At 33.8% G+C, this 27,713-nt stretch overlaps 1 protein-coding gene across 2 annotated transcripts in view; it reads left to right on the plus strand.

Moving 5' to 3' along the window:
* RALGAPA1 (Ral GTPase activating protein catalytic subunit alpha 1) overlaps positions 1–27,281 on the plus strand; it is a 252,659-nt gene extending 225,378 nt beyond the window's left edge. For both annotated transcript variants that reach the window (XM_088024638.1, XM_028114832.2), the window contains 2 exons: positions 17,239–17,363; positions 25,913–27,281. In XM_088024638.1, the coding sequence (XP_087880764.1) occupies positions 17,239–17,363; positions 25,913–26,061 (274 nt within the window). In that variant the 3' untranslated portion in view covers positions 26,062–27,281. The remainder of the gene's footprint in view (positions 1–17,238; positions 17,364–25,912) is intronic.
* Positions 27,282–27,713: the final 432 nt, after the last annotated feature.

Genomic DNA, 27,713 nt, shown 5'->3' on the forward strand with positions numbered 1-27,713 from the left:
AGATTAAATGAGGTAATGAATTTGGATGTGCTTAGTAAATGAAATAGGGTACATTATTTTGTGCAGTGATTAATTCTGTTATCTGTAAAGATTACAGTCAATATTAAAACAACTCTACCCAACACCAAGGAATTGCCTAATTGAGTTTTTATGTTTGGTTGGTTGGTAGGTCTATTGATTGGATTGGATTTTCAGGCCTGTTTCTTGAAGTTTTTAAATAGTTCATCTTGCTGAGACATTAATAGATACCACATTGGAGAAAATTTCTAAAATGAAGAGAGATAATTTCAGATTGAAAGAGTAAACATGAACACTTTATTTACACAGCAAATATGAGCAATTTCCATCAGCGGAACCTTCTGGAACACTCAATAAAAATATAAAATCAGATCAAAGAAATTTTTCTTGACTCGGAAGCTTGAATTTAGAAGCTATATGGAAATTATTTCCCCATACTATTTAAGGATATAATAAAGTGCTCCTAGCCTTTGCTAATCTGAGGAATATATAGTCTTCTTTTACGAGGATTCACAAAGTTCTATATTCTAAATGTCAGGGGAAATGATTTCATATAGGTAGATTACTTGATTTTTAAATTCAACCTTATATACTAAGTTACAACTAGGTGCTTTTAAGATATTGAAATATAGATGTCTTGAAATTTAAATAAATACCTATTTCAGAAATACATTAAACTTTAAAATGTATGTTTTTGACAAATCCAGATAAGTTCCCATTAAGGAAAAAACCATGTGTTCTAAAACAGATCAATGGAACTTAACAGAAATTATGACAAATTGAAATAGAAGTAGGCTTTGAAAACCACCAGTTACTACTTTAATCCTCATAAGAGAAATAAAGGGATAAAAGAATATATAATAAACTCACTTATATTTGGATAATTGTACTGCTGTGTTAGTTATTTTATGCCCAATAAAAGTACACCCACCAAGATTCCACAGCATAAATTGTGCTATTTATGATCATTAAATACAGTTTAAATTTTATCCTGGGAACATCTTCAGTAACTATGAATCTAATGTTGTTCACTAAATGAGGACAATATTGATTGTCATATGCTCTCCAAATCGATCGTGCTGGCAGCCAGAATTACAGTAATCTGTCAGTATTGATGACTGTCTTTCAAGCTTTGAAACCTCTCCTTCACTTCACTTGTCATTTCTTGCATTACTTGTACTTGAAAAGCATTTTCTTGCAACCTTGGTCTTTGTCAGCTAGGTGATTTTTTTTTTTTTTTTTTTTTTTTTTTGGTCTCAAGCTCAATTTGTTGGTTTGATCATACAATTAGAATTGAAATGCAATGCTGGGGAGGAAGAAAAGGCAGATTCTGGGTAACCAGTGGACCGGAGGGGTATTTCAGGTTGATCTTAGCCATCATTTGTTAGTGACCTGTTGAGTGTGTGTGTGTGTGTGTGTGTGTGTGTGTGTGTGTGTGTGTTGGGGTTGGGTTGTTTTGTTGTTTTAATTTTTTGGCTTTTTTTTTGCAGTGGGAATAATGTAGTATTAATTTCATGATCTTGGCTATCATTACTCTATACCTTAAATAAAAATTTTAAAGCAATTTTTGTTACGATCCTAGAGACATTTCAACTATGTACAAATGTTAAATACGATGCTATGTGTACTGTTTCTTTTTTTAACATGAGATTTATTATACAAAGAAATTTTCAAAGTTACGGTATATAATCATGTTGTATTAGGGTTCTCAGAGAAACAGAATCAATAGGATGTAGGTATATACATACATAAAGAGAGAAAGATTAATTTTAAGGAATTAGCTCACACAGTTGTGGGGGACTGGCAAGTCTGAAATCTGCAGGAGTTCTTAGGTAGAGTTGATGTTGTAATCTGAGTCAAAAGACATCTGGAGGTAGAATTCCTTACTTCCGTGGGGACCTCAGTCTTTTCTCTTAACCTTCAACTGATTGGTTGATGCCCACTCACATACATTATAGAGTATCATCTGCTTTACTCAAAGTCTCTTGATTGTAAATGGTAATCACATCTGAAAAAATACCGTCACAGCAATGCCAAAACTGGTGTTTAACCAAAAACTGGATACCATGACCTAGCCAAATTGACAAAATTAACAGTCTCACATGTCCCATTTTTCTTAATTTTTCTTTTTAACCTTTCTTACTGAAAAATATAATTTGAAAAAAGTACGTAAATTCTAAGTGTACTATATGGTGAATAATTACAGTTTACCACCAGCTCAAGAAATAGAACTTTACTGTTATTCTTCTATCAAAAATATTTCCTGATCACTTTTATGATAGTGGTAAAGATTTGAGAAACATGTAGAGACAAATCACAGTTGGGCCTTGAACAACATAGGTTTGAACTGCACAGGTCCACTTACGTGTGGGCTTTTTTCTGATAATGTAAAATGTATTTTTTCCTCCTTGTGATTTTAATATTTTTTAATACTTTAATATTCTTTTTTCTAGCTTATTTTAAGAATACAGTATGAAATGCATGTAACATACAAAATATGTTGTAAGGCTCTGATCAGCAGTAGGCTATTAGTAGTTAAGTTTTGGGGGAGTTAAAAAATTTGGGGGCTGCAGGGGTGTTGGCACCCCAGCCTCCATGTTGTTGAAGGGGCAGCTGTAGATGGTAATTTTTTTCTCCAATAAGCTTATAATTTAATAGGGGAGAGAATAATATGTAAATTAATAATTAAGATAAAATGTGACATAGTAGGGTTATAGATGAAATGCTCTGGGAGTTCTAAGGATGAAGTTATTACTTTAGGAGTAAGAAAATAAAGGAAGAATGCAAGGAAAATCTGGGCCTCAGAGGGTGAGATTTTAATAGATGGAATGCAGCATGTCTGTTATAATTCTTGTAATTTATATTTAGGGGCTTTGTATGTATGTATATAATATATATGTGATATTCTGAAATACACAGTATGGGGGGTATCATACAATTAAATGGCATCTTTAAAAAACACATTCTTCCTAGGTTTAATATTCTTTCCTACCAAACCAATATTATTTGATTTGTTCTAATCTGTTTAGATTTGACCTTTTTGTAAATGCCAGAATTGGGTTTCTGTTTTAACTTTATCAGACAAATTACCAGAAGTCAATGATCATTCTTCAATTAGTCACAGTTTGTTATCTCTTGCAGTTCTACTACTCAAATGTAAAGAACTTGTTGCAAAAGTATGAGAGCCAAAATGAAATGAAATGTAATTGATTGGCTCCACTAATGTAGTTTGCCATTCATTATGATAGAACATTATAAAACCTCTTAGGGAGGCCCATCAATATTACTGCCATTTCGTGTTAGAAGAAAGTGAGTTTATTGAGAAACTACATAATTTTATGTATACTGTCTTTTGAAGATTATTTCTTCAGAAGATAATATTCATAAATATGGACTGTCCTTAATTTATAAATTATATTTTAAAATGTAGAAGCTGATTGTTGGCATATCAGCCTGAGTTTCGAAGTCCAGAACCACTTAAGTTTTATTTTAATCTGTAAAAAGAGTACTAAACTCAAGACTGTTGTAAGGATTAAATTATCTGCATGAAGCACTAAGCAGCCCGTCATGTAGCAAGAGCTCAGAAAATGGTAGTTACCTGATACTTGATGATACTTTTATGCTCTACACTAGAAATACTCCTCTAAAACACAGATGTAAGTATACAGAGCACAAAGACTTGTGCTGGCTCTTGACTGTGTATTGAAATTCTTTTTTTTTTTAATTTTTTATTGTTATGTTAATCACCATACATTACATCATTAGTTTTTGTGTATTGAAATTCTTACGTGAATTCTTTGACTACATGCAAGCAGTTATTAGCTTAACCCTCCCAACCTCATATCTCTTACTGTAGTTTTGTCAAACATACCGGTACTCCTTCCATCACCGCCCCCATCCTTACTCTCATGTCCCACCACACTGACACCCAGGACACCCTGTGTCTAGTTAGACCATATTTATCATCCCCAAATGCCCTTCTCTTTTCTATGTTTTTGTCCCAAGAATGCCCTTCTCTACTGTCTTCCACCTAATATAGTCGTTCTGCATGACCCAAACTTTAAAAAAAAAAAAAAAGTTTCCTTCACTAAACAACATACTGCCTTGTAACATTTTGTTATAGGACTTATTGTGTGTGCACATATTAATAAGTCTTACTAATCCTGGTTTCACTAACTTCTAGCACAGTGATAAGTGGTCAGTCAGCAATTTGTTGTCATAGTACAGGTTAGGGCAGATGGTTTCGTGGGTGGATGGATGAACTGTTCAATTTTTCTTTTTAACAGAAAATTTCTATTCATTTTCCAGTGTACTTTTAAAAAAAGTTGTTCATTGTTGTTATATTTGGTGGTTTGTATTAGTCTAGGCTACAACTGTAAGACCATGCTGGATAGATAAGGAAACCTAAGAACAGTAGAAACTGCCTCTGAAACATGAACAAGCCAGAATAGCATACACACAAGGGTGCTGTATTTTGACTGATTCATTGTTATATTTTTATTAGAAAAGGGCATTACAGTTTAATGGAAATAATTTTCAGAGATCAGTAGTCAGTGAGGTTTCCCCCTCCACTTCTTGCGGGAGGACAGGAGGGCAGGAGGGCAGGTAGGATCTGTCAAAGAGAAAAGTGAGCCAAAACACTTGTGTCTTGATGAAGTGACAGATGTCTTAGGAAGAGTACAATTTAATGTCCCCCACCCCAACTCCCCAAGGACAGAGGCAGCAGTGGTTATAGTCCTGAAGGCTTACACTCCCTGCTGAACGGCAAGGAAGGTGGGCACCACAGGAGAGCTGGGAGGGGCAGCTATAGGAGTCTACATACTGCTGATGTCTTCAGTTTCACTTCTTGAACCTTTTTGCATCACCTACATCAGTGATTCCATTAAGAGCCCTCAGTATCTTGTTAAGTGCCCTTTGTTCTACATATTTTCTAAATGAAAGTCTTAAACTTCATGGACAAATTGGTTATTTGTTACAAACTCTAAGATTTATGATTGTGGTCATTCATACTTCAAAAGAAGAGAATTCTTTAAATAAAATGTCTCACCAACTAAGTGACCCAGGCTTTGTGGCTTTTGAAATGCTTGCAGCCCTTGTGCCTTGGCTATTAACCATTGCAGTAGGCCCTCTCTAAGAGCAAACATTCTTATTTACTTAACAATGTCTCTCTAATGGGAGCGTTTCAGTCTCCTGTGTTAAAGAGATGGGTATAGCTATTGAAGGGTTTTTTTGTTTTTTGGGTTTTTTTTTAAAGCTTGTGTTTAAACATCCTCCTCCCCATCCTGGATTTTACTGCTAAACCTTATAGTCTATGTATGCACACAGAGTAATTATTTAAACAGGGACCCTGGATATGTGCCACACTTCTGTTGTGATTCTAATATATTCTTATATCAGTTTTATTTTGTTCAGCTGTTCTTTTTAAAAAATGGCAATATATGCCTGTTGATGATGTTATTGGTATTTTGAGAGGTTTCCTTACAATCATTGTGGGAATATTTTATTGCATGCCTTTAAAGATGTTTGGTCTAGCAAATATACCTTTGTCCTTTCAAAAAGATATAAAGGCAATAAATGTAAATCTGTATGTAATAAATTTTTGGTAATAGTGAAGTTTATTCTGTAGAATTGAACCAATGTCTGAAAATGGCATCTTTTAATGTTCTCCAAAGATGATCATCATACTAATAAAGACCAATAATTACTTTTCCTATATTTAAACAATGGGAGCTCACAAAAATGACTTCAGTATATGACCAACTTCTTTTTCTGTTTTGTTATATTAATTCTAGAGATATTTTCAGTTTTTATTCTCTATCAACACTTAATGCACCAGTGAGAGATTTAAGTATTAAAAAAGGCTATACTCAACATCAAAATGACTTTAAAATAAGTATGTTTAAGATCCTCTTGGAGGGCGCCTGGGTGGCTCAGTTGGTTAAGCGACTGCCTTCGGCTCAGGTCATGATCCTGGAGTCCCGGGATCGAGTCCCGCATCGGGCTCCCTGCTCAGCAGGGAGTCTGTTTCTCCCCCTGACCCTCTTCCCTCTTGTGCTCTCTCTCTATCTCATTCTCTCTCTCAAATAAATAAATAAAATCTATTAAAAAAAAAAGATCCTCTCGGAAATAAAGGAATAAAATCTTTTGAGATAAGTCATTATAAAAGGGGAAAAAGGTGACTATCTCAATAGAAATTGAGTGGCATCCAAACTTGTTCATGTAAAAAAAAAAAAAAAGTTTATATTTCTTTACCCCAAAAAAGGGTTGCTAAGCAATTTGGGATCTTTCATTTAGTCACCAAATATTTCTTGACTACTTACTGTATAGGAGACACTGTGAGAGAAAAGCTAGGGATAGAAAAACAGTCACTCCTTTCAAAGCTTACTGTCTGGTACAGGGGCTTACAGTCTGGATGGATGGATGGGTGAATGAGTGAGTAGTGAATGAATGAAGTGCCCTCTGGTGAGGAGTCCAGCAGTAGTGATATCTGCAAAGTAGGATGGCAAAAGTGATTAATTTATGACAGTGGGAGAGGATAGTGGGGAGGAGGAAACCAGGAATGGTTTTACCAGGGAAGCATGAAGGGAAAAAAGTGTAATGTGGCTAAGAAATACAAAGAGTTCCTCAGTACTGGCTGGTATAAAGCAAAGGGAAGAATAATAGCAGTTGAGGTCCAAACCAGATAACGCAGTCAAGCAGAAAAACAAAACAAAACATAAACTTGGTTTTGTAATGTTACTACCAGTAATATAACAGCCAGTGTCTAAGGTGACAGTTCCTTTTGCTTTTATATAATTTTTACTTCTTGAATAGCAGAGCACAGCTTCAATGTATTTTCCTTTTATAGTAAAGCCTTCCTAAAATTAGTTTATAGATTTAAATAAAGTATTTTTTATACTTAGTCATACAGTAATTTCCAGGCTAAGAACAGTAATAGCTAGTAATAAGACTAAGAAGTTCTCTAAGTGATAATATTTACATATATTTGCCATTTCAAAAAGAGCATTTGAGATATTCATAATCTTAAGTTTTATGATAGACTCACATTCTTGTATAACAAGCCTTCTTTACACTTTTCCTGTAAAGTACTTTTATGCCTTATTGTGCTTTTACAAACAATTATGTTTTTATGTTACTGATAAATTAGGTATTTTTTTTATCCTATTCTGATAGTACATTGGCTTCATGGCAAAAAGAGCAAAGGAAAAGAAAGCACTACACCATCTTACCTGTTTTTTTGTCAAATCCAGTGTGGTAGTGTGGTCCACATAATGCCAGTCTTAACAGTTAGATCATATAGTGCATACAATACAAGAAAGGTAGAGAACTCTATCAGGTGTATTTAAAATAACAAAATGAAGGGGCGCCTGGGTGGCTCAGTCGTTAAGCGTCTGCCTTCGGCTCAGGTCATGATCCCAGGATCCTGGGATCGAGCCCCACATCGGGCTCCCTGCTCCACGGGAAACCTGCTTCTCCCTCTCCCACTCCCCCTGCTTGTGTTCCCTCTCTCACTGTGTCTCTCTCTGTCAAAAAAATAAATAAAAACTTAAAAAAAAAAACAAAATGAAGTTTCTCTACTTCCATCTTCTTTAAATTTTCACCTGTGATAGAACAGGGACTTTTTTTTTTTTCTGTTAAACCCTTATGTTTTTTATATTAGTGATGAAGGTGCACTGGTATGCTCACATTATCGTTCACTACACCTACTACATAATGTACAAGTTTTATTTTAGTCTTTGTTTAAATATAAAAACAGATTTAGATGCTATTTATGGATTTTAGAGAGCAAAGAATGATGTAAAGCTGAAATTAGTCTTTAACCTTGTTTGACATAGGAATTGCAGTGCTTTTAATCCATTCTTTTCCTTTTACTAAACATAAGGGGTTTTGCCATTGAATTTTTAATAACTCAATAATGGAATTAAAATTAAACTATGGGTCACAAATCTCCCCATTTTCTTCTAACTGCTTTTCCTCTCAAACACTAGAATACAGCCTATTTAAATCTTAACTTTTGCTTGCCAAACCACTGTTACCGTCCATCTGTTCATGCCAATTGTAAAGAAGGTTTGGTTTTTAGTGAAGCTTTGCATTTCACATAAGGTATGTGAAGTGAAATTTCACAAGGGACATGATGGATCCTGATTCATAGTGATAAACCTTTGGGGCCATCAGGGTTGGCATATGGTCCAGTATGATATGAAGGCTTGGGTTCCCTGGCTTCACTTCTTTGGCGTGAAGCTGATAAAACCTGGCTCTTGAGTATTATTTCACTGGACACCAATCATGGGCAGCAGGAACTGCCCATTTAACTCTCTGTGGGAAGGAAGCCCAGAGAGCATTCACAATGGTACCATTGTCGAGTTGCAAACTGCTCTGAACAGCTTGACAGCACTAGGGAGGAGGGGAAGGGGTTGCTTTACTAATTGCTGTTCAGAAAAGAGAAGGAGCAAAAGTAGCTGTTGTAGAACTGATGTTTCTACATTTACTTACTCTCTTGATAGGAGTGTTGACTTTTATTTAGCACATACCTACTCTAAAAAGAAAGCAAATAAATATATTTAAGCAACCACCTGTAGTAATTCCTTGTTAACATGCCATTATCTATTTTAAACCCACCGGATTATAACAGAGGAAAGTCAGTTTTGCTTTATGATATTTTTTATGTTTAGATGAAAATGTATTTCTTTAATCTTCACAAAATTTTTTTAGATTTAAAATAAGGGAAAATGGATTAAAACCACAATCCATATATCAGATAAAGTTAAACACAAATTTGGCTTAATTTTCTTTATACTGTTTTTTAGAATTCCCAAATATCTGAATACCTACAAGCTACATTAATATAGAAATGTAAATTAATCTTATGCATAACAATTGCAAGTGCTAAAATAATCCACTGTAGATAAACTAGTCAGCAAATTTTAGGGTTAATATGAGATTTATCATTTAAATGAATAGCTGATAACTGTTGCAGTCATTTCTGGTTCTCTCTCTCCTTGAAGTCTGTTTCTCGGGTATATTTAAAAATCTGAGGGTTCTTTCCCTTTTTATGAAGCATTGTATGCCATGATATTTGTATAAACGCTACTGCTGGCCTTTCCATTTTTTCTGGTCAGTCTAATCAAGCATTTGGTGATTCTGATGCAAAGAAACAATGATCTACTTCAGCTTACTTCAGCCCCTAGGATCCTGATCCTACAGCATATTTCCATAGGTGATGATTTCAGCTGAACTTGACTAAATTATATTGCAATATTATAATTTCTGCAACATGTCCTTTAATTTATAATTTTTTTAAATGGGATGTTCTTGCTAAGTTGGTGAAAAATCAAATGCATGTTTGTGAAATAGTAACAGTCTGTAAAATTTACTAGTCGTCCATTTCCTCATGTTCCCTTAAATGCTTTTAGTAAATGGGCACCAGTGCAGTATTTCAAAAACAGTAATTCATTGAATGCCCATTCTTCCTTTTACTGCAGAATAGATTATATTTAAGTCAAGATTAATGGGTAGATTTTGATGTTAAAGTCCAGTCTCTAAGCCCATCATTCCCTAGGGGCATATAGTGCATTAGTTTAAGCCAATATACTGTTTATCATAGATTCTATGACACAGTCTTAAATGACAGTTTGTTGTACTTTGTAACTACTTACCATGATAATAAATCACTTTTTCTGTACTCCTGATAATTATAGCATTTAAACAAAATCTTAATTAAGTTAGTACACATTTAGGTAGAGATAACACGTAAGTAATTGTACACTGTAAAATTTCACTTACTTTTTTTCTTTTTGCAATCTTCTAACAAGAATTCAAGTTTAGTATTTAGTTCAAACACATACATTCATTTCCTCAACTATAATGTACTGAAATTTTTGTTCCAAAAAGGAACAGAGTGTTTCTAACCATCCCCCAATGTTTTTTAAAGTCTTAATCTAATACTTGTGATTCTGAAGCAGTTCTCTATTGACTGTGAAAGTGTCATTATTACTTAATAATAATTTTCAAGTACATCTTACCAAGAATGAGAATCTAAAATTTTAACTGCATTAAATTTAAAATCTAGGTAACTCAGTTTTTCTTTTAGATGTTTTACTTCATACAACTTTCATGAAAGTGGAATATACATATTTCATAATCATGTTAGTGCTTTTTAGAAACCACCAGTGATTATTGGATTATTAAATCAGGAAGGATTTTCAGAACCTTTAGGGAGGTTTAAATTTTTAATCCTATTTATTTAAGGTTAATCTTTTTAAATGTATTTACATGAACTTTGGTAGAATTGGGCTTATCAACTTTTTACTTAATGTTTTCATTTAGTAATTGACTGATTTATGAGCAATTATATATGGTCCAAATTTTATTCAACTCCAGCTTTCAATAATAGGACTATCCTCACACTGCCTTAGCACCTGTTATGGATTTTGAGTCATCTGGCAGCCCATGGGACTTAGATAAAGAAGTACCAGGTGTCCTGCCTGTCTCCTAATTGAGACGCAGTGAAAACAATATAGACTTGGCAGTATGGTTAAAAGGATGGATTAAAGCCCAGCTTTGTCTACTCTGACAAATCACAGCTTTTCCTTCATTGCGTAGATAGTAGCAACTACTAAAGAATTTCATTAGTATAATGCATCAAAAAAATCATACAAAATAATTTGTTACAACCTGTTGCAGACTTTCAGAAGAATTTCTATTAAGCTAATACAAATAAACAATATTAATACCAAGATTCATTCCATTTACTTAGGGGAAATTTTTACAGTATAAAAGCTACACTGCATGTGTCTTGAAGAAATTAGCTACTGTAGGAAAGAAGTGAGTATTAATTTACCAGATCTTGCTTTATAATGTAAGCAAGTATAGTTTACTTTCATCTTATAGATGAGCAATGCCTAGGCCATGGGGTACTTAATTGCCCTGTATATTTCAAGAAAATATGACCCTTTACTACTGCTAATAGCAACCATGTGATCTTTGAGATGTACTTACAAAATATATCTACATATATCCTGTATCTCAATAAAACTTATTATTATTTCTCCAAGACCCTGTGTAATGACATTGCTTCAGAATATTTAAAGATAATTTCAAGGCCCTTTAGAATTAAAAAGTCAAATGTGGTTTATTTTCTCATTTTTGTTAGAGCATGCCAAGGATTTTTCCTGTATTATATATGATATCTAGTATATAAGCAAACATTTTTCAAAAATGGTAGTCTTCAAATTTAAGCTAACAGTCATTCTGCTGGCCATCCTTGAGCTAAATAAAATGCCTCTATGCCTTTTCTTTTCTCCACACAAAACTGAAATCATTGAGATTGGATATACAAAGAGCACTGGACTATTAAATGACCAAGGTTCTAGTGCCAACTCTACAGATCAGCAGGTTTGTTTTTCCAAACAAATCTCTGTTTGTATTCTCCATCCAGGCAAGGCTTATTGCCGAATAAACATTTTGCTGATTTTGCTAAGTTTCCTGAAAGTAATGTTGGTAGATGATTGTTGTGTCCTTCCTCTAGTTCAGACTGTCCTAAGATATTCTCAATAAATGATGCCCTGGGATAAACCCTCTCAAGATAGTCTTTTTAAAAACCTGAATATTTAAATTTCTGAATATTATTTTTCAAGAGTATTGTTACATCTGTTCTTATAGTGTACCAGAGCAGTTTTAGAAATCTGCCTAAACTTGGTGAAATTACCCTTCATTTGATTTTTATCTAGAGATTTTCTCGACATTTCTTCCCTTTCTCCTTTCTTTACAGATGGCCACTTAAATGAATAGAATTAGTTTATTAACTAAATTTCTTGCCTCAGAATTTATGAAAATTTTAAAGATTTCTTTAAATTTAAAAAATTTTCACAACCAGTGGGCCAAAATATTTCAGTGCTAAATTGTAATGAGTTGTAATTACTTTCAAGATTTATAGAATTTTTTTAGGCAATTAGATTTTTTTGAAAAGTTATTTTTTTTTTAATATTACACTTTATGTATGTATACATACATACTTTTTCCTCTTCCAAAGAAGTTCAGCAAGATCAAGGGTAGGGGTGGAACCAGACTCTCACAGGAGAATTCAAACTCTGTCTCTAAATCCAATCGTAGCAAAGTCCCAACTATATTGGACCGAAAGGGTTTTGCTTCTGGAGAGCCAAATTGGGATTAAAGGAAGGAGGTTTTCTGCATAACAGTCTCCTTATTAACTATCAGACCAGCTTTATTCATTCTTTCTGTAATTTATAAACGGTCATTGAGTATTTCTGGGCCTTGTGTTAGGTGCCGGATATGTAAAAATAAAAAGGACATGGTCTCTGCCCCTATGACATTAGTCTCCCCACTAGTTTATTAGGAGTACAAGCACAAAGAAAAAGGCATACTTGGTGTTTAACAACTGGCTCTGAGAGCAGGGGGAGGCCCTCATTTGTGACATTTGTTGAGTTCTGTGATGTGAAAACTCCCCCCAACCATCTTACAAACTTGGTGAATATTGTAAGTAGTGCTCTCCAAATTTTAAGTCAGTAGGCAGAACTCCCCTCCCTCTTCCTACAATTACTGCTCTTGGAATCTTCCGTACAGAGAAGGGAGATAAAATCCCTAAGTGTTAAAACAGCAAAGAAGCCACAGAAATATCTGAGTGCAGGCAAGTGCTTACTAATTTAGGAATTTCAGAATGGGCATTAAATCTCTGAGGCTGTGATACTGAGTATAGATATAAACACTTCATACTTTGCCTTTACTTAAAAAGGAGCCAATATTTTTTTCCTGTTTAGGAGAGAAAACATTAAATCTGAACTTGAGGAAATTAATTAAGCAGTGATAGGTCTCAGACATATACTTGTAATTTTCATAACTCCTTTTTCTGAAAAATACTTCATACTCATTCTTGCTATGTACAATATTATACACACACTTCAATTTTTTTTGAGACTAGTTAAAATTACAGTTGAGCTAAATGTGTATAAAACCTACTGGGCATGCCATGGAATTAGTGATCACAAAACTGAAGGTTTTTCCCTTTCTCAGGTAAAAGCAGTTCACAGTTAACGTTCGATTATTAAGAAAATTGTAGAGAATGAAAGGTTGTTGCTTCTTTAAAACCAAATCTACCTTTTCTATATCCTCCCTGTGCATTAGTAAAATTGAAAAGTGTAACACTTCTAATGTGTTTATCCTTCTTTTCTTCATATTGTCTTTTTCTTAAGAGAAATCATTTTCTCTCTCATAAGTCAAAAGTCCCTCTGTACATGCCACGAACAAGAACTATTATCAGAGTTCTTGCACATGAATACAGGTATATTCCTTAAACAGACGTTGAAAATTGCCCTGAGACAGCACCTGCTATTTACAAAAACTTGAACCAAAAGTCAGAAAAACTATGTTTAGCACAGATTGTAGGCAGAATTTTGGGTTACCCTATATTTATATCCTTTATCTTCAGCATCCCTCTTACATAAATAGGAGCAGGTGGTGGTATCCCCATTTAACATATAAACTGCAGCACAGAAAATTCATGCATCTCTTTCCAGGATGAGGCTGAAATTGAACCCCAGTTTCTTGACAGCTGGTCTTGACACAGTGACAGAGGGCCATAAATAATTTCATATGTAAGTTTAAAATCAAAAGTAGTTACTTAAAATGAATAATAATGTTAATATTAAGCACAGATTAGGTTTAAAGTATTTATACTAGAAAAAATGTTTAGTTCCCTTTATTATTTTTAGAATAGTAATATTCCTTCCCCCCTTTTCTGCTTTTGCAAAGTAGAAGGAAGGAGGATTAGTGGATAATTATATTGCTGTGATTGCAGCACCTGTGTGTTATTTCTTTTGATTGGCTACTTCTGTATTAAAGATTCCTACCAGCTGAAAGTCTCCCTCATCAAGTGGCATTTTATTAGCTAGTTTTGGCTTGGGTTGTTTTAAATTTACAACAAAAACCTTAATTCAACATAGACTTGTACTTTAAATTTTGCTTTGAATTTCTTTACCATTCCCTATCTATCATCTCACCCATTTCAGTTTTTTTAATTTCAGTGCCAATGGCAACATGCAGTCACAGTAGGAATATAGCTTGAACTATCCTGTTGTTGCTAGTGATCAAGTTTGTGTATGCCACTCAATTTATAGGTACTAATAACTCTTCCCTAGAGAGTTGCCTTTTAAGGGATAAGTGTCTGATCTATTATGAGGAGATATAGGAATTAACTGCTTTGGATTATGGTTACCATTGCAGATGCTAACAGCACTGTTTTTGACTGATTTTATCATCATCTCAATCACAAAATATCCTGTTTATGGACTCAGAACTGTGGTTTAAGTAGAGTTCCTTATATCTCTTTAATGTATGTTTTTCTAGAAGCAGGGGGAGGAATGTAAGTACTATAGATTAGGGTGGTTTGTTTTGATGTTGTTTATAAAGAATATTTAGCTTTTCAAAGGTGACTTACCACAGACAACCGCCCAAAAAGGAAACTTTCAGACATTAGCCTGCCTAATTTTTGATAAGTGCTACGGTTTTTCACTTAAATTCAACCATTAATGATTGTTTTCACTGACTCTGCCACCTAGACTTAAACTTTTAAAAATCTTTTAGAGCGTCATTTTCCTTAATGAAGATTTTTTTGTAATTAAAAAAATACATCCCATGTTTTTATACAAAATGAATACATTATAGCTCGGTAATTTTAGTTTATATAGCTTTATATTTGAGTTTCTTCAGAGTTTTGTAATAGTGAAATAGAATTATACTCCAGATGTCTTTTATGTAGATATTCATTCCTCTATTAAATTTTACTACACTGGAACTGTCCTCCCGGCTTTAGAAATATTAACATTTGCTTTCTGTCTGCCTAATTTTTTGTGTCAACTCTAAATATAATAAGATAAAGTAAAATACTTCATTTATAGGCCCTCTGAAAGTAGAGCATTTTAAAAGCAGGTAGGTGTCTCCACCCTACTTTTCATGAAGCATTTTACCCATTCAAGCAGACTTTTAAAAACAGCTTGTTTTGATAGCAGACTGTTCTCCTGTGGGCCTCCAGCCTTTGCTTCCTGGCAGCACCTTTGGTGCGAAAAGAGAGTGATCAATTGGGAGACTATCAGTGCCAGCATGCATAGAGTGATAAGTTAACACACCACTGGGAATTTCTAGGGCCCACCAAGATACTTCACTTCTAATGTGCTAACAAGCTCATTTTTCTACCTCTTGCCTCTTCAGTTATTTTTTTTCTCAGAAGAGCTTAGAAGTTGAGTGCATCAGGCATAATGAAAAGCTCTGTAGGAGGGAGAAGCAATAACCCCATTTTTCCCTTTTCAGCCAAATAGAAAATTAGTTTCTGGTAATACACAAAGGCCAGTATTTTTTGTACAAGGGGCACTGCTGTGAATCAAAGGACTCTATTAACTGCAGAAAATTCGGCAGCTGTGAATCTCCCCCAATGAAAAAAGTACTTCCCAACAAGTTGTGAGATATGTGGTATTATTTAGATTGAACCATCAGTTTCATCCTCTGCCACTTATAACCATATACCTCCTTTTTAAAGTGTGCTCTATTACTTTTCTAAGATAACATTCAAAAATACCTGTTTCTTCCATAAAATCCTTTCCACTGATCATTTTAATATAGCGTCTTCTCCTGAGAAGTAGAATTCTTCAAAGTTCAATCCCAGTGTACATAATTGAAAATAATGGATTGCAAGAAATTGGAATTCAGATTTCAATATTTAATGCATAAAATAAATTGTAATTCGAGAAGAGAGTACTCAAGCCATTTAGAGGGCAAAAGACATCACAGTCTTAAGTACCTAATGAATATAGTCTTACCTTTAACTCTTAGCTTTTTTCCTCTTCTTAATCAATAACCTTTTGTAAATGTAACTATGGCTGTGTTAGCTCCAGTTGAATTATCACTTTAAATTATCTTCCTTACCAGTTTTTTTTCTTGCCCTTGGTTGTAGGCTTAGTCTACAATTTCTGAAAATGAAGAGCTACAGTAATTGAATTGCAGTTTTAAAAAAAGAATAAAGAGTTCTGAGGAAAATATATTATAATGGGTTTTGGAAAAAAATTCAGTGAAGAAAGAAAAACCCATAGGCAAATTTTTATTAGCCTTCCTACTTATATAAATGTCTTCTGCAAAGCCTGTCAACATAGCACACTGATACAGCAGGACAACTTTTAAAAGTTGTACAAGGAAGGTTAACTGATTTCTCAGTTCAGGAACGATACGACATGAAGTCAGCATGCGAGTTTCCCTGATAATTGTATGTTGCTGCCTGCTGCTCTGCATCTTGACAGCCATTTCCATAGCTGCTTTCGTGAGCGACAGAAGTATTCTCTCCCTTTCTCGCCCTCTCTGTGCTAACAGCACAATCAGGCCTGCTGAAACAGGAAGCCTGGAGTGGGTTGTTCAAAAGCAACAACACTTCAAGGTACTGGTTGCTTGTCAATAATATCAGAGAAGAAAACGTGGTGAAAGAGAAGTACAGTATTTTTCTGTCAGTGTCAGTGCCCTGTAGATGCTTTGTTAGACAGTATTTAGGAGTCCTGTGGACTCTTTGCAAATATTCCTGCTTGTTTCAGTGTTATAATTGACTAGATATTTCTTCCTGACGTACAGATTCAACTATTTATCTTAACCACATGGAGTTATTCGAGGATTAGAGCAACAGTAGTCTTCCATTCAAAATGAGAACAATTGTTGGGAAAATACAAGGATTTTAGAAAAAGAAGAAGATATGCAGGAATTTCTCACAATAAGCCTTTTTATAAATGAAAAATATAGAATTACAGACAGTATTTTAAGCAGCATTCTAATATTTACCGTATGGCTTTGCAGAGTAAATCTGCAGACTGAAGCCAATTTAACAAGATAAAATGAGCCTAGGCTGACCTGATAGCAGTTGAATCCTTTCTCAAGTAAATGGTTACCTTTCTTTCTTCCAACAGGTTAGTATTATTATTGTTTTCTAGTAAATGTCTCCCTCTTAAGCTGCCGTGTATAGTGGTATCACCCAAAAAGTCACCTTTTAACTTAAGTTAAAAACTGTTTTTTTGCTCCTTAAAAAGCCATACTTTTAAATGATATGTAAGAGTAGTGAATAATGACATTTATTAAGAAGTAATGGCTTAGCAATCTGAGTAGTCCTTTTTGATAAGATCTGTTCTTTTCCACTGTAAGCTGCATTTAAGTACATCCTTAACTGAAGGGAATCAGCTATGAAGAGAGAGCACGCTACCTGCAAACAATTGTCCAGCACCATTTAGAACCAACGACATTTGAAGATTTTGCAGCACAGGTTTTTTCTCCAGCTCCCTACCATCATTTACCATCTGATGCCGGTAAGATTAAAAGCGAGTATTAGTTACTTGTCACTACTGGAACTTGAAATGCAATACCCTTTTGTCCTAAACTCTTAAAATAATAGATAACTTGCTTGAATGAAATTCCAGTTATTGAAATACATTTTTCATTTTTTAAGAGTTAATTTGGCCTGTAAATTTAATTTATACTTTCTTTTACCTAAGTGCAGTTCCTTGAGAAGTCAACAATCTTCTTAAAAGTACATGCACCACATTTTATCTGAGCTACTGGCCAGTGACTGTTGTGTTTCATGGGATCATTACTGAAGTGTCTGCAAAAGAAACACAAGTTGAGCACGTACTCTCTCTCACCTTTAGAGGAGCATATTTTATGGCCAAGAATATTGCCTTATCTCTAATTTTACAAATAAAGTTAAACAACTGTCTAGATTTAGGAGTGGTTGGTACAGTAAATTATTTTATGATACTTAAAGACTGTAAGAGGGTACTGCATTTTTACAATTAACTAATTTTGAAAAAATCAGTAAGAAAATAAATGACTCATGGCCTTCCTTTTCTGTGATACTTTGCACTCCTTATGATTGTTTCATTTATTTTATTTTCCCTCTTTAGATCATTAAATATCAGTTCTGTTTATCTGAAGGTAAGACAAAGTGTCAACCAAAACACCCTTTGTTCTTTTCCCCCATTTCCTTTTTTAAAAACTAGCAAGCACTAAGCTTGTAACTCAAACAATAAGCAAACTTAACATTGCCCTCATTTATACTAAACATTTCAGAAATTGTCACTAAATTTCTTCCAGAATTATACTTACTAACCCAGGTCTGCATGAAACACTAACCCTGGTTCTGGGATAAAAATAACTAATAATTAGAAGCAACCCTTGGTTGAAATTAGTTAGATCTTGTTGTATTGCCTTTTTTTGTTTCTCAGCATGAGAAAAACTAGTACTACTGAGCTGAAATGGTGTGTCTTTGTATTTTGTAATGTGTTGCGCATTGTTATTGGATATCTTAACTCATCAGATACTTATTGTTATGTGCCTTGTACTATACTAGGCACCTGAAATACAAAGATGACTATTTTAATGGTGTTCAAGGGAACAAGAAAAAATAATATGATATATTTGAAGTTCATCATAAGAAACCTTAAAATTCTCTTTATGATATGTAAGTTTTCTTTATACTAAATAAGTTTAAGAGGCATAGTAGTCCTTTTCTGGCCTCATTTATTTCAGGGAAAAAAAAAGGCTAATTCTCAATTGAGATTTAGTTGATAAAATTAAAGTTTCCATTCCTGTCTTCATTTAATTGGCCATTATAAAAATAATCTTACCAAAAAACTTAGAGCCCTTTCCAAATTAATATAAAAGACCTAGCAAAGAGGAAAATTATGTAGACTAGGTTGAATCTTTTGAAAGAGAAAGAGATTAAAAAGTCTTTAGATTCACTTCAGTGGATCAACAATCTAAAATAACTCAGTTTGGCATTAAGAATGATGCTAAAAAAAATACTAAAAGTAAGTTAACAACAAAATAACAACTAGTTAAGTACAACTGGAAATTTCATTTTTTAGTAAGAGAGAATATCTGAAAAATACCAGACTACATTATTAAAGTAGGTATGAATAACACTTTCATATATCACATAGTTGAATCATAAGTTTCACAGGTGAAAATATTGATAACAGGACCACATTCAGATTAACTTCCCCCTTAAATTGATAAAAGCCATCAGTTTTCATGTTGTAGTTGTTTACCAACTGGAGTCCTTCATATTCCTCTTCTTAATGTTCTTATATTGTGCATATTATCCTGCACATTTGGTCAGATATATAATATGGGGAGTAGTATTCTCACTTTCTGAGACACAGCAACAAAGTCAAGGTTCTGTTGGCTTCATTTTTCATGTATTTTACTACTTTATTAAAATTTCATTATCTCAGTAATGAAGATATGAATTTTAACATAATACTATGCTACAGATTATTTTCAGTTAATTTTTTAAGTTGTCTTTGCCTTTAAGAATCATTATAAAAACTTGCACCCTAAGTTTTAGAAGGATGTTTTTATCTGTAAATAACTTATTCCAGTATTACTGAATACATTCTTGGGGTTTTTCTGGTTTTGTTTTGTTTTGTTTTTTGCAGACTTTAATACTTAGGAAAGATAAAATATTTTTATCAGAGTCGTTCTCAGTTCAACACAATACTAAGAAAGTGAAATATTTGCTCCTTCTATAGTAGCAAAAACATTAAGATATCTGAAGAATGATTATCTTTTTCTTCCTATCATCTCAGATTTTGATTATCCTATCATAAACCACTCCGTACAATAGAACTCCCTTCAAAGTTGTAAGTCAAGGTGGGAGAAAGAAGTGAAATAACCACATAATAGCAATAGGAACCTGACTTATGGTTTGCAAAAATTACATAATAGTGTGAAGTTTTCTGGTTCATTTTTACTTTTTTAGCATAATAATAAAATCGTCACATTGAAGAAATGCATTCATAATTGCAATTGAGAATCAACTTTAGATTCTCCTTTGCATATTCCATGTATATAAGATAGCACTAATTGATAACAAATGCAATAATTTGAAATTAAGTTTTAAAGAAATGCCAGTATGATCATATAATGAATATAATCTGTTCTTTCTAACCAGTCCTATTATATAATTCTATTCTGCAGAATAGTCTGGAAAAATACCTTTTTTTTTTTTTAAGTTTTAATAACTTGGTTCAATATTATCTAAAACCTGCTTTCTGGTTAACACTAATGTACCAACTGTTTGAATTGAAATCCAAGAGAGGATTCTTCTGGATAATTTTTAGTATTATTTAAATAAGTATGAAAAACATTTTTGGTGTATCATAGTTGATCCATAAATTTCATAACTGTATTTTCTCAAAATGGACTCTGTGACAGTAGACTGATACTTAAGGGAAATTATTTTTATCCCTAAGGTCATTGAAGGAGATATTGTGATGTCACACTTTGTTGATCTCCCATAACTACATTAAACCATTATTAGATTTTTCTTGTCCTTTATTTAAAAAAAAATTACAGGAAAAAAAATCCCTTTATCTTTGTCAGGCATGTGTGTGGAAAATATCAAAAGTTTTACAGTGACCTCCTTTTTAAACTTTTTTTATATTCATGAACATCTCTCCTCTGACTCTAAACTTTAAAATTAAATTACTCCTTTTCTTCGCCAAATTACACTGGTAACCAGTTCAAAACCTAGATATTTTTCTCTAACATTACATTCAAGTCTTTTTTTTCTTTAATAAAAGAAATTCTAGAATGCCAGCAACAAGAAACAGGATATTTTGCTGAAAGTACACAGTAAATATTGTCTTCCTCCATGTCAACATCGAAAATACACCCATAATTTTTTCCAGTATTAGTCTTTTTTTACTGTCATTAGCCACAAATATTTTTGAATGCTTATTGTGTAGTGTATCTAGAATTACCTCTAATCTTTTGTTATTTTAATTGAGTGGATATTGCCCTTTGGATTTATTGTTTTTTACAAATTAGGTTAGAAATTTTAGCACTCTAAATATTAGAGGGTTGGTTGGTGTTTTTCTCTATTATGCATATATACACATACACACATAAATATACTTATATCTCTACATACAAACCAATTACCTTTAGGTTCCTTTAGGTTACATATAGGTTTCTATTTAAATAAATGAAAATTAGTAGTTAGATTCAACTATTTCTATGCCATCAAAATAAGAGATAATCTAGATAAAATGATGAAGACCTAGAGTAGCATCTAATCTTCCTTCTAATTTCAGTTTTGCTCCTAATTCACAAAATCTGTATTGCCTCATGTAGACGGGATAGTATTATGATGGTCAGATCTCTCTCTTTGAATCTTCAAATGGGATAAATCATCAAAATTTAACTATTGCTTTAGGTAACCTCTTGAACTTGGTGTCCCTCTTTAAAAGTTATTTTAAACTTTCCTCCCCTTCCCAGGCTTTGAAATGATCTGAAAGAACACGTTGTAGCTCCTCAGAAGATAGTTATTTTATATATATCCTAAATATTATTTGTAAGTGCCAATAATCGGTTTCCTTCAACATATAACAGAAGCTATATATTTGTTTGCTGCGTTTTTAAAACAGATGCCTAATCATATGTATCACTAGGCTAGCCTGAAATTAGAAGCAGCCAAATTGTATCCTGTTTTCAGTATCTTGAACTTGAAAATTTGGCTTATTATGTGTTGTTGTCCAAGAGGCAAATAATATCAGTCTTAAAGTCCCATTAACCTTTTGTGACAATAATTACTAGGTTCAGTTTCCACATAGAACATTCATTCAGATGTAAAATTTTTATAATGAAAATAATAAAAGAATAACCGAACAATTACTGAGTGCTAGGCACTGTGCTAAGTACTATACATGCATTCTCTCATTTAATCTTCATGGCAGTTCTATTGCAGGGGGGCGGGGGGAGCTTACCCAGAGTCACCTGATTCTTGGTAAAGCCAGAGTGTGACTTCAGAGTCAGACTATTATATTTACTATTATATTACCTATGTAATTACCAATGTAATCTAAATATTTTCAGTCCCTTCTTGCTGTTGAGAGAAATTGCCCTATAACCTGTCATATTTATAAATTAGAAATTGTTAAAGATTCTTATTTTAAAGACTCTTTTTCCACCCACTGAAAAAAATCCTTTTTTTTTTTTTTCTTAATAGCTAAGGTTGCCATGGGAGAAGTATGGAAGAATCAGACTGTGATCTGGATTTAAATCCTAGTTCTGTTATTTATTATCCACAAAACCCAGTTTCTCTATTTGTAAGGAGATAAAATATGACAAGCTTTAGACTAATATGTTCTAAGTCTGCAATAATGGCAGTATTTTAATATTTTCAAAATGAAACCACTTTGTTTGCCTGTATTCCTGTACTGTTTAATTTTAGGGGTGCCTGGCTGGTTCAGTCAGTAGGGTTCAGTAGTAGACCCTTAATCTCGGGGTCATGAATTCAAGCCCCATGTTGGGCATAGAGATTACTTAAAAAAATAAATTATATATGGTTTCCTTTATGACATCCAGTGCTGGTGCATACATGCTAATCTTAATCACTAATCAACTCCTTTAACAATATTAAAGCAGTAAGATTATTGGGGTAGTCTATAAACTTTAATAAGTAAGGTTATATTTTGTAGGAATATCAGCGTAAGAGTGGATAAGTCCTTTAACGTCCTCAAAACTAAACAGTATATTCTGTTCTCCACATTTCAGTGGTTATATTTTGTAAGTGGTCATTTTCTTCAAAAACATTTCTAACTTCTGTCTCTTCTAATCCTCATCTGTTCTGATCCAAAGTCTATTAAATTTTACTCTTCTCTGTTTAGTAGCTTTATTATATAGCTAAACTTATTGTGTAGCTACTGTGTGCCAGAATCTTTGCATATGTAATCATTTCATCCCTCACAACTTTGAAAAATAACTACTGTTGTCTCCATTTTACAAAAACAAAATAAAACGAAAAACCTCTTAGATCAGTTTGCCCAAGATCCAACAGCTAGTAACATGCCAGATTTGGCATTTAACCTGGGCCTGTCTAACCCATGCCCATGTTCTTCCTCACACATCACAGTGCCTCTTAGTTCAGTATTCACTGGAACTACTTTCAAAGTCACAATATTTCTTTAAAGGCTATTATTTACCCAATAACTAGCAGTTTTAAACCAGTCATACCTGTCAGCAAGCAGTACAAAGCCACAATAAATAACAATCCATTGAGTTCCCTTTTATAATGTGTATAGACTCCCAAAGTCATATTCAGCATGTTATTTGTAATAGTTCATTGTAACCAGGGCACAATATATAAATCAATTACACCATCAAGATAAAGTGTGTACTGAGTACTGTAAGAATGTTAGAGACACAGTATGAACAAACATAGGAGCCTATAGATAACTTTCCACCTGAGGATATATTAATAATAGAAGTGATTAAAGCAACATTCTTTATGACTCACGTGATAGAAATCAATACTTGGGCAGTGAAGGGTAGGTATCACTGTATTCTTTATATCTAAAATTGAGATCTATCCACTATAAAGTATTTATAGAGTTTGAATATGCTGAGTATATACCATAAATATCATTTGCCAAAACGTAAGGAGGTACTGATAAGCTATATACCACACACTAAAAAGCCTGATTTGACTCTCAGTTCATTGAAGCGGGGGGCGGGGGGGGGATTTCACACTGCAGGCAGTAAGGGAGACATGGAGAAATTGCTGTTTTTGAGGAAAATATTCTTTGATTTGGGCATACCCTAAAGCAGTATTCTCCAGTAAAACTTTCTGTGACGATGGAAATGCCCTTTATCTGCACGGTCCATTTTGGTTGCCACTAACCACATGTGGCTGCTCAACACTTGAAATGTGGCTAGTACACCAAGGACCCACATTTTTATTTTTACTTAATGTTAATTTTTCATTAATTTTAATATGGCTATGCCTACTGTCTTGGACAGTACAGCTCTGGAGATTTTATGACTTAGCGATTAGGATAAACTGCCCACCAGTACAATGAACACATTAAAAGTGATGTTTATAGAATCTCTCATAGACTTTTTTTCTTTTCTTTTTTTTCCTATTTGAACTTGTTAGTTGGTAAGTATAACATTTGAATTTACAAAGCACTGTCCATTGTGAAACACCATCACCCTAATGCATTGCATGCCCAATTTCATAATAAGAACTTGATTACTCTCTTCTCTGCTCCTTGGTTAACACCTGTACAGTTCTGCACCATGTCTCTCATATCTGTTATCTGTCTTCTCTTTTGTTTTCTCACTTCTGCTCGCTACTCCATTTCTTCATTCACAACAAAGAAAGAAATGCAGTGATAGTTCTCTTCCTCCCAAAACCTCCGCTAGAAAACATTGGCCATCGTAAGGTAAACAGCCATGGGAAGGCCTCTCATGGTTGGCCGGGAATAATATGCATTACCAGAAAAGCATGAGCTCCCGCTCTTCACCTTCCTTCTGCCATCCATCTGCAGTGCTTCCCTAAAAAGGGCCATGGATTCATATTCTCCTCTAGGTTTTCCAGTATGGGTCCAGTATGAACCAATTCAGATCTTCAGGAAGAGTAAAGGTGAACAGAAATATATTTCCTTCTCCTTGTATTTTGAAGGCCAACCTCGTTTCAGTTAGAAAAGAAAGAATGTTGGAGAAATTACTTTGAAAAGAAAGGCAATTAACCTGAATTCCAAATAGTGAGAAAATATTTCTTCCTTGACTATGTTTGTTCTTAAGTATGATTATAGCGTTTCACCTTAAAAACACTTTGAAGGGTTCTGCCAAGATAGATTCTTAATAATACATCTCTATAGTACTCCTTATTGAACAGTTTTGATTGTTCAATATTCATAACTTCAATTTAGGCACAAATGTCTCATTAAATGGAAGTGTTAGTATGATTATTTCCATGCTTGAAATTTCTGTGAGGTGCTACATTGGCTAACAAACATGCCAAAAGTTTTCCTGCAGAGTGAGGAGATGTATAATAAGCCTGCAACCTGTGTGATGTGTGTGTATGTGACATACATAAAGAAAATGTTCACATACATAAGGCCCAGAAAATCTGGATTAAAGTGCCTTAAGATACACAGAATTTTTTAAATTGTAAGTTAACAGATTTTTTTTGAAGGGCTTTTATTTTTAATGTAATTTTTATACTACGTATTTGAGAGCCTACAGTGTGCCAGGTTTTGTAGCATTACTGTATATTAGAGAATCATAATTCATTGAAATAAAGTGCAGAGGTAAAGAACTATTTTGTAAATGACAAAATTTTCCAATTTGAATTTGTGTTTGCTTCTAAATTTTCATATCTTAATTCTAGTTACCTACTTGCTGTGACTAGAGTAACTGCAAAAATTTAAGTTAAGGAAAAATAAAAGCATTGCTTATCTCTTCTAAATGGAGATTTTGAGGGGTCCATTTGTCTTTTTTTATTAAATTTCAGATAAGAGTTCTTGTCCTATTCCTTCTCCCAGGAATTTATCTTGCTCCTTTCTAGAAGCATATTTAAATACCCATCATGTGTGATGTTCTCATAGTATTGAATTCCTTTTTGGAACCACTTGGTACTATTATTTTCAAGTTTGAGCAATGAAGACTCTTTTCTTGGTTATACCCTGTACCCCAGAGATAGGAATTTGTCCTTCCCACCTGCTTCTTAAGCCCTTCCCTGCATGCTAATGATGCTCTGGATCCCTGTCCTGTCTGGCGCAAAGATTTTGCTTCCCATTGCTTTTTCCGAGGAGCTCTCTGGTTAGTTCTGGCTCTGGAAATAATAATTGGTACTTTCTTGCTAATATGATTACATGAGCCACCAGATTACTGGGGTTTAAATAAAATGTTAATAGGCTGTTCTAACAGGCAAGTTTGGGTCTTGCTTTTTCCCCTCAAAAGACTTCATTAAGGGTTGGGATCCATGCTACAGATCAGTAACAGAAAGATTATTTCTTATGGGATGAGAAGCCGGACGACTTGTTATCTGTCTTGCTATTTCCCACAGGCTCCTACCCAGAGATTCTATCCAGTGAAACTCCCACAGCAACGCAGGTAGACGGGGCTGACCTGGCCTCTCCAATGTCTCCTCGAACTAGCAAAAGCCGCATGTCCATGAAGCTGCGTCGATCCTCTGGTTCAGCCAATAAATCCTAAGGAAACAAGCAGCCCAGCAGTGTGATCAGCAGTAACCACCTTAGCATGAACATAGTGTTAACCCTTTCAGGCCTTCGTGTTTGCCATAACATGCATGTTTCTTCCTGAACATTTATTTTAGAAAACACTGGATTTAAATAATTTGTAACTTAATATTTTAGATTTGGGTTGTTTATTCAGTTGTTTCCCCCCCCCAACACTCTAAGCTGCCATATTGTGGGGGGGTAGAGTTTTATTCTATACCCTTTACCTTCCTGGATAATTATGTCTAAGCAGTTTCACTTTTAATTTCATGATTAACTTTGAGCCAAACTATAATTGGACAGATAGCCTCATTATTTTATTTATCGTGCCCCATTGCAACTTTATGGCTCAGTAAATGTATAATTTTTTTACAAATATAAATTTTTAAATTTAAGCATTTGTAAAGTTATAGCAAAAGTTGCAAATCTTAATACACAGGATGTGTATGGATTATTTATGTTATGAAAATAAAACACTTAAAATAAATGGTCTTTTAGCATCTCAAATTCCAGCTGACATAATTTTAGCATTAACTTTTTCTTCCCAAAGCAATGCCTCATTTCTTGGCTGTGCAGATGATGCCATGATATATCTCATAACCAGAAAAATCACTGTGCTGAACTTCGATTTGTGTTTAGCTTCCAAATATTTTTCTAATGTTTTGCTTTTTAAATGGTATCAGTGTTAAATGCCATTTTTGTTTTGATATTGTGGCCCTGTATTATTGGCTCCTGGATCCTGGTATATCTGTGTTCTTTCCTGAGTACCAAAAAGAGGGTAATTGGGGGGATGGAGAGAAAGAAAAAAAGAAAGAAAGAACTTTTCTGATATAAATGTGTTGCTTAAATTATGTGTAATTTAAAAGAAAAGGGAACATGACCCAGGAGTCTAAATTAAATCTAATATTATTAATAATACTGAACTTGCTGATGCAGGTTGGTATTCATTCCACCCTCCAGAAATATTTTCCTACAGTAAATAAGCTGCTCACATTTTGTCCATATTTTGTTTTGAACGGGCATCTCCCAAGGAAATGTAGCATGACATCAGTACTAACTGCATGTGTAAATACATCATACGGGCAAACTCTAAAAATATAAATTATGTATCATCATTCATGTAGTATCTACAAATTTGTAACAGTGAAAGAAAAAATATGGTATTTAATAATACAATAAAAATATTCTTATCACTTATGTCCATGAGCGTTGATTTGTCTTTTATAATTCTTGTCTATTTGTCTTTAATATATTTTCAGACTTAATAAGCAGAACTATATGATTAATGGAGAGATATAAAGCATAAACCTAGGTTATCTTAGTAAATCATGAAAAAGGAATTTGAATTCCCTTGTTAGGAAACACCCCAACTTCTCAGTGACTCTACCACAGTCACTGAAAATGCAGGCAATCTTACACCTTCATAACAGCTGGCCAGAAACTTTACCCAGTGCACCTGGTTAAAGCATCAATTAATCTTAGCCTCATGCTTCTTTGATTTTTTAAATTTTCAATATGTACACATTCAGGGGGGGAAAAAACTTTTTGCAGTTTCTAAAATAGCCTTCCAGAGTTGTGTGCACTTAAGTTTTTGTTAAAAATAAAAATAGATTGCTATGAAACAACTGT

The sequence above is a fragment of the Eumetopias jubatus genome, unplaced genomic scaffold (genome assembly GCF_037043125.1).
Source record: "Eumetopias jubatus isolate StellerSeaLion01/CBP00866 unplaced genomic scaffold, mEumJub1_p1.0 scaffold_7, whole genome shotgun sequence".
In the NCBI taxonomy this organism is placed as follows: Eukaryota; Metazoa; Chordata; class Mammalia; order Carnivora; family Otariidae; genus Eumetopias; species Eumetopias jubatus.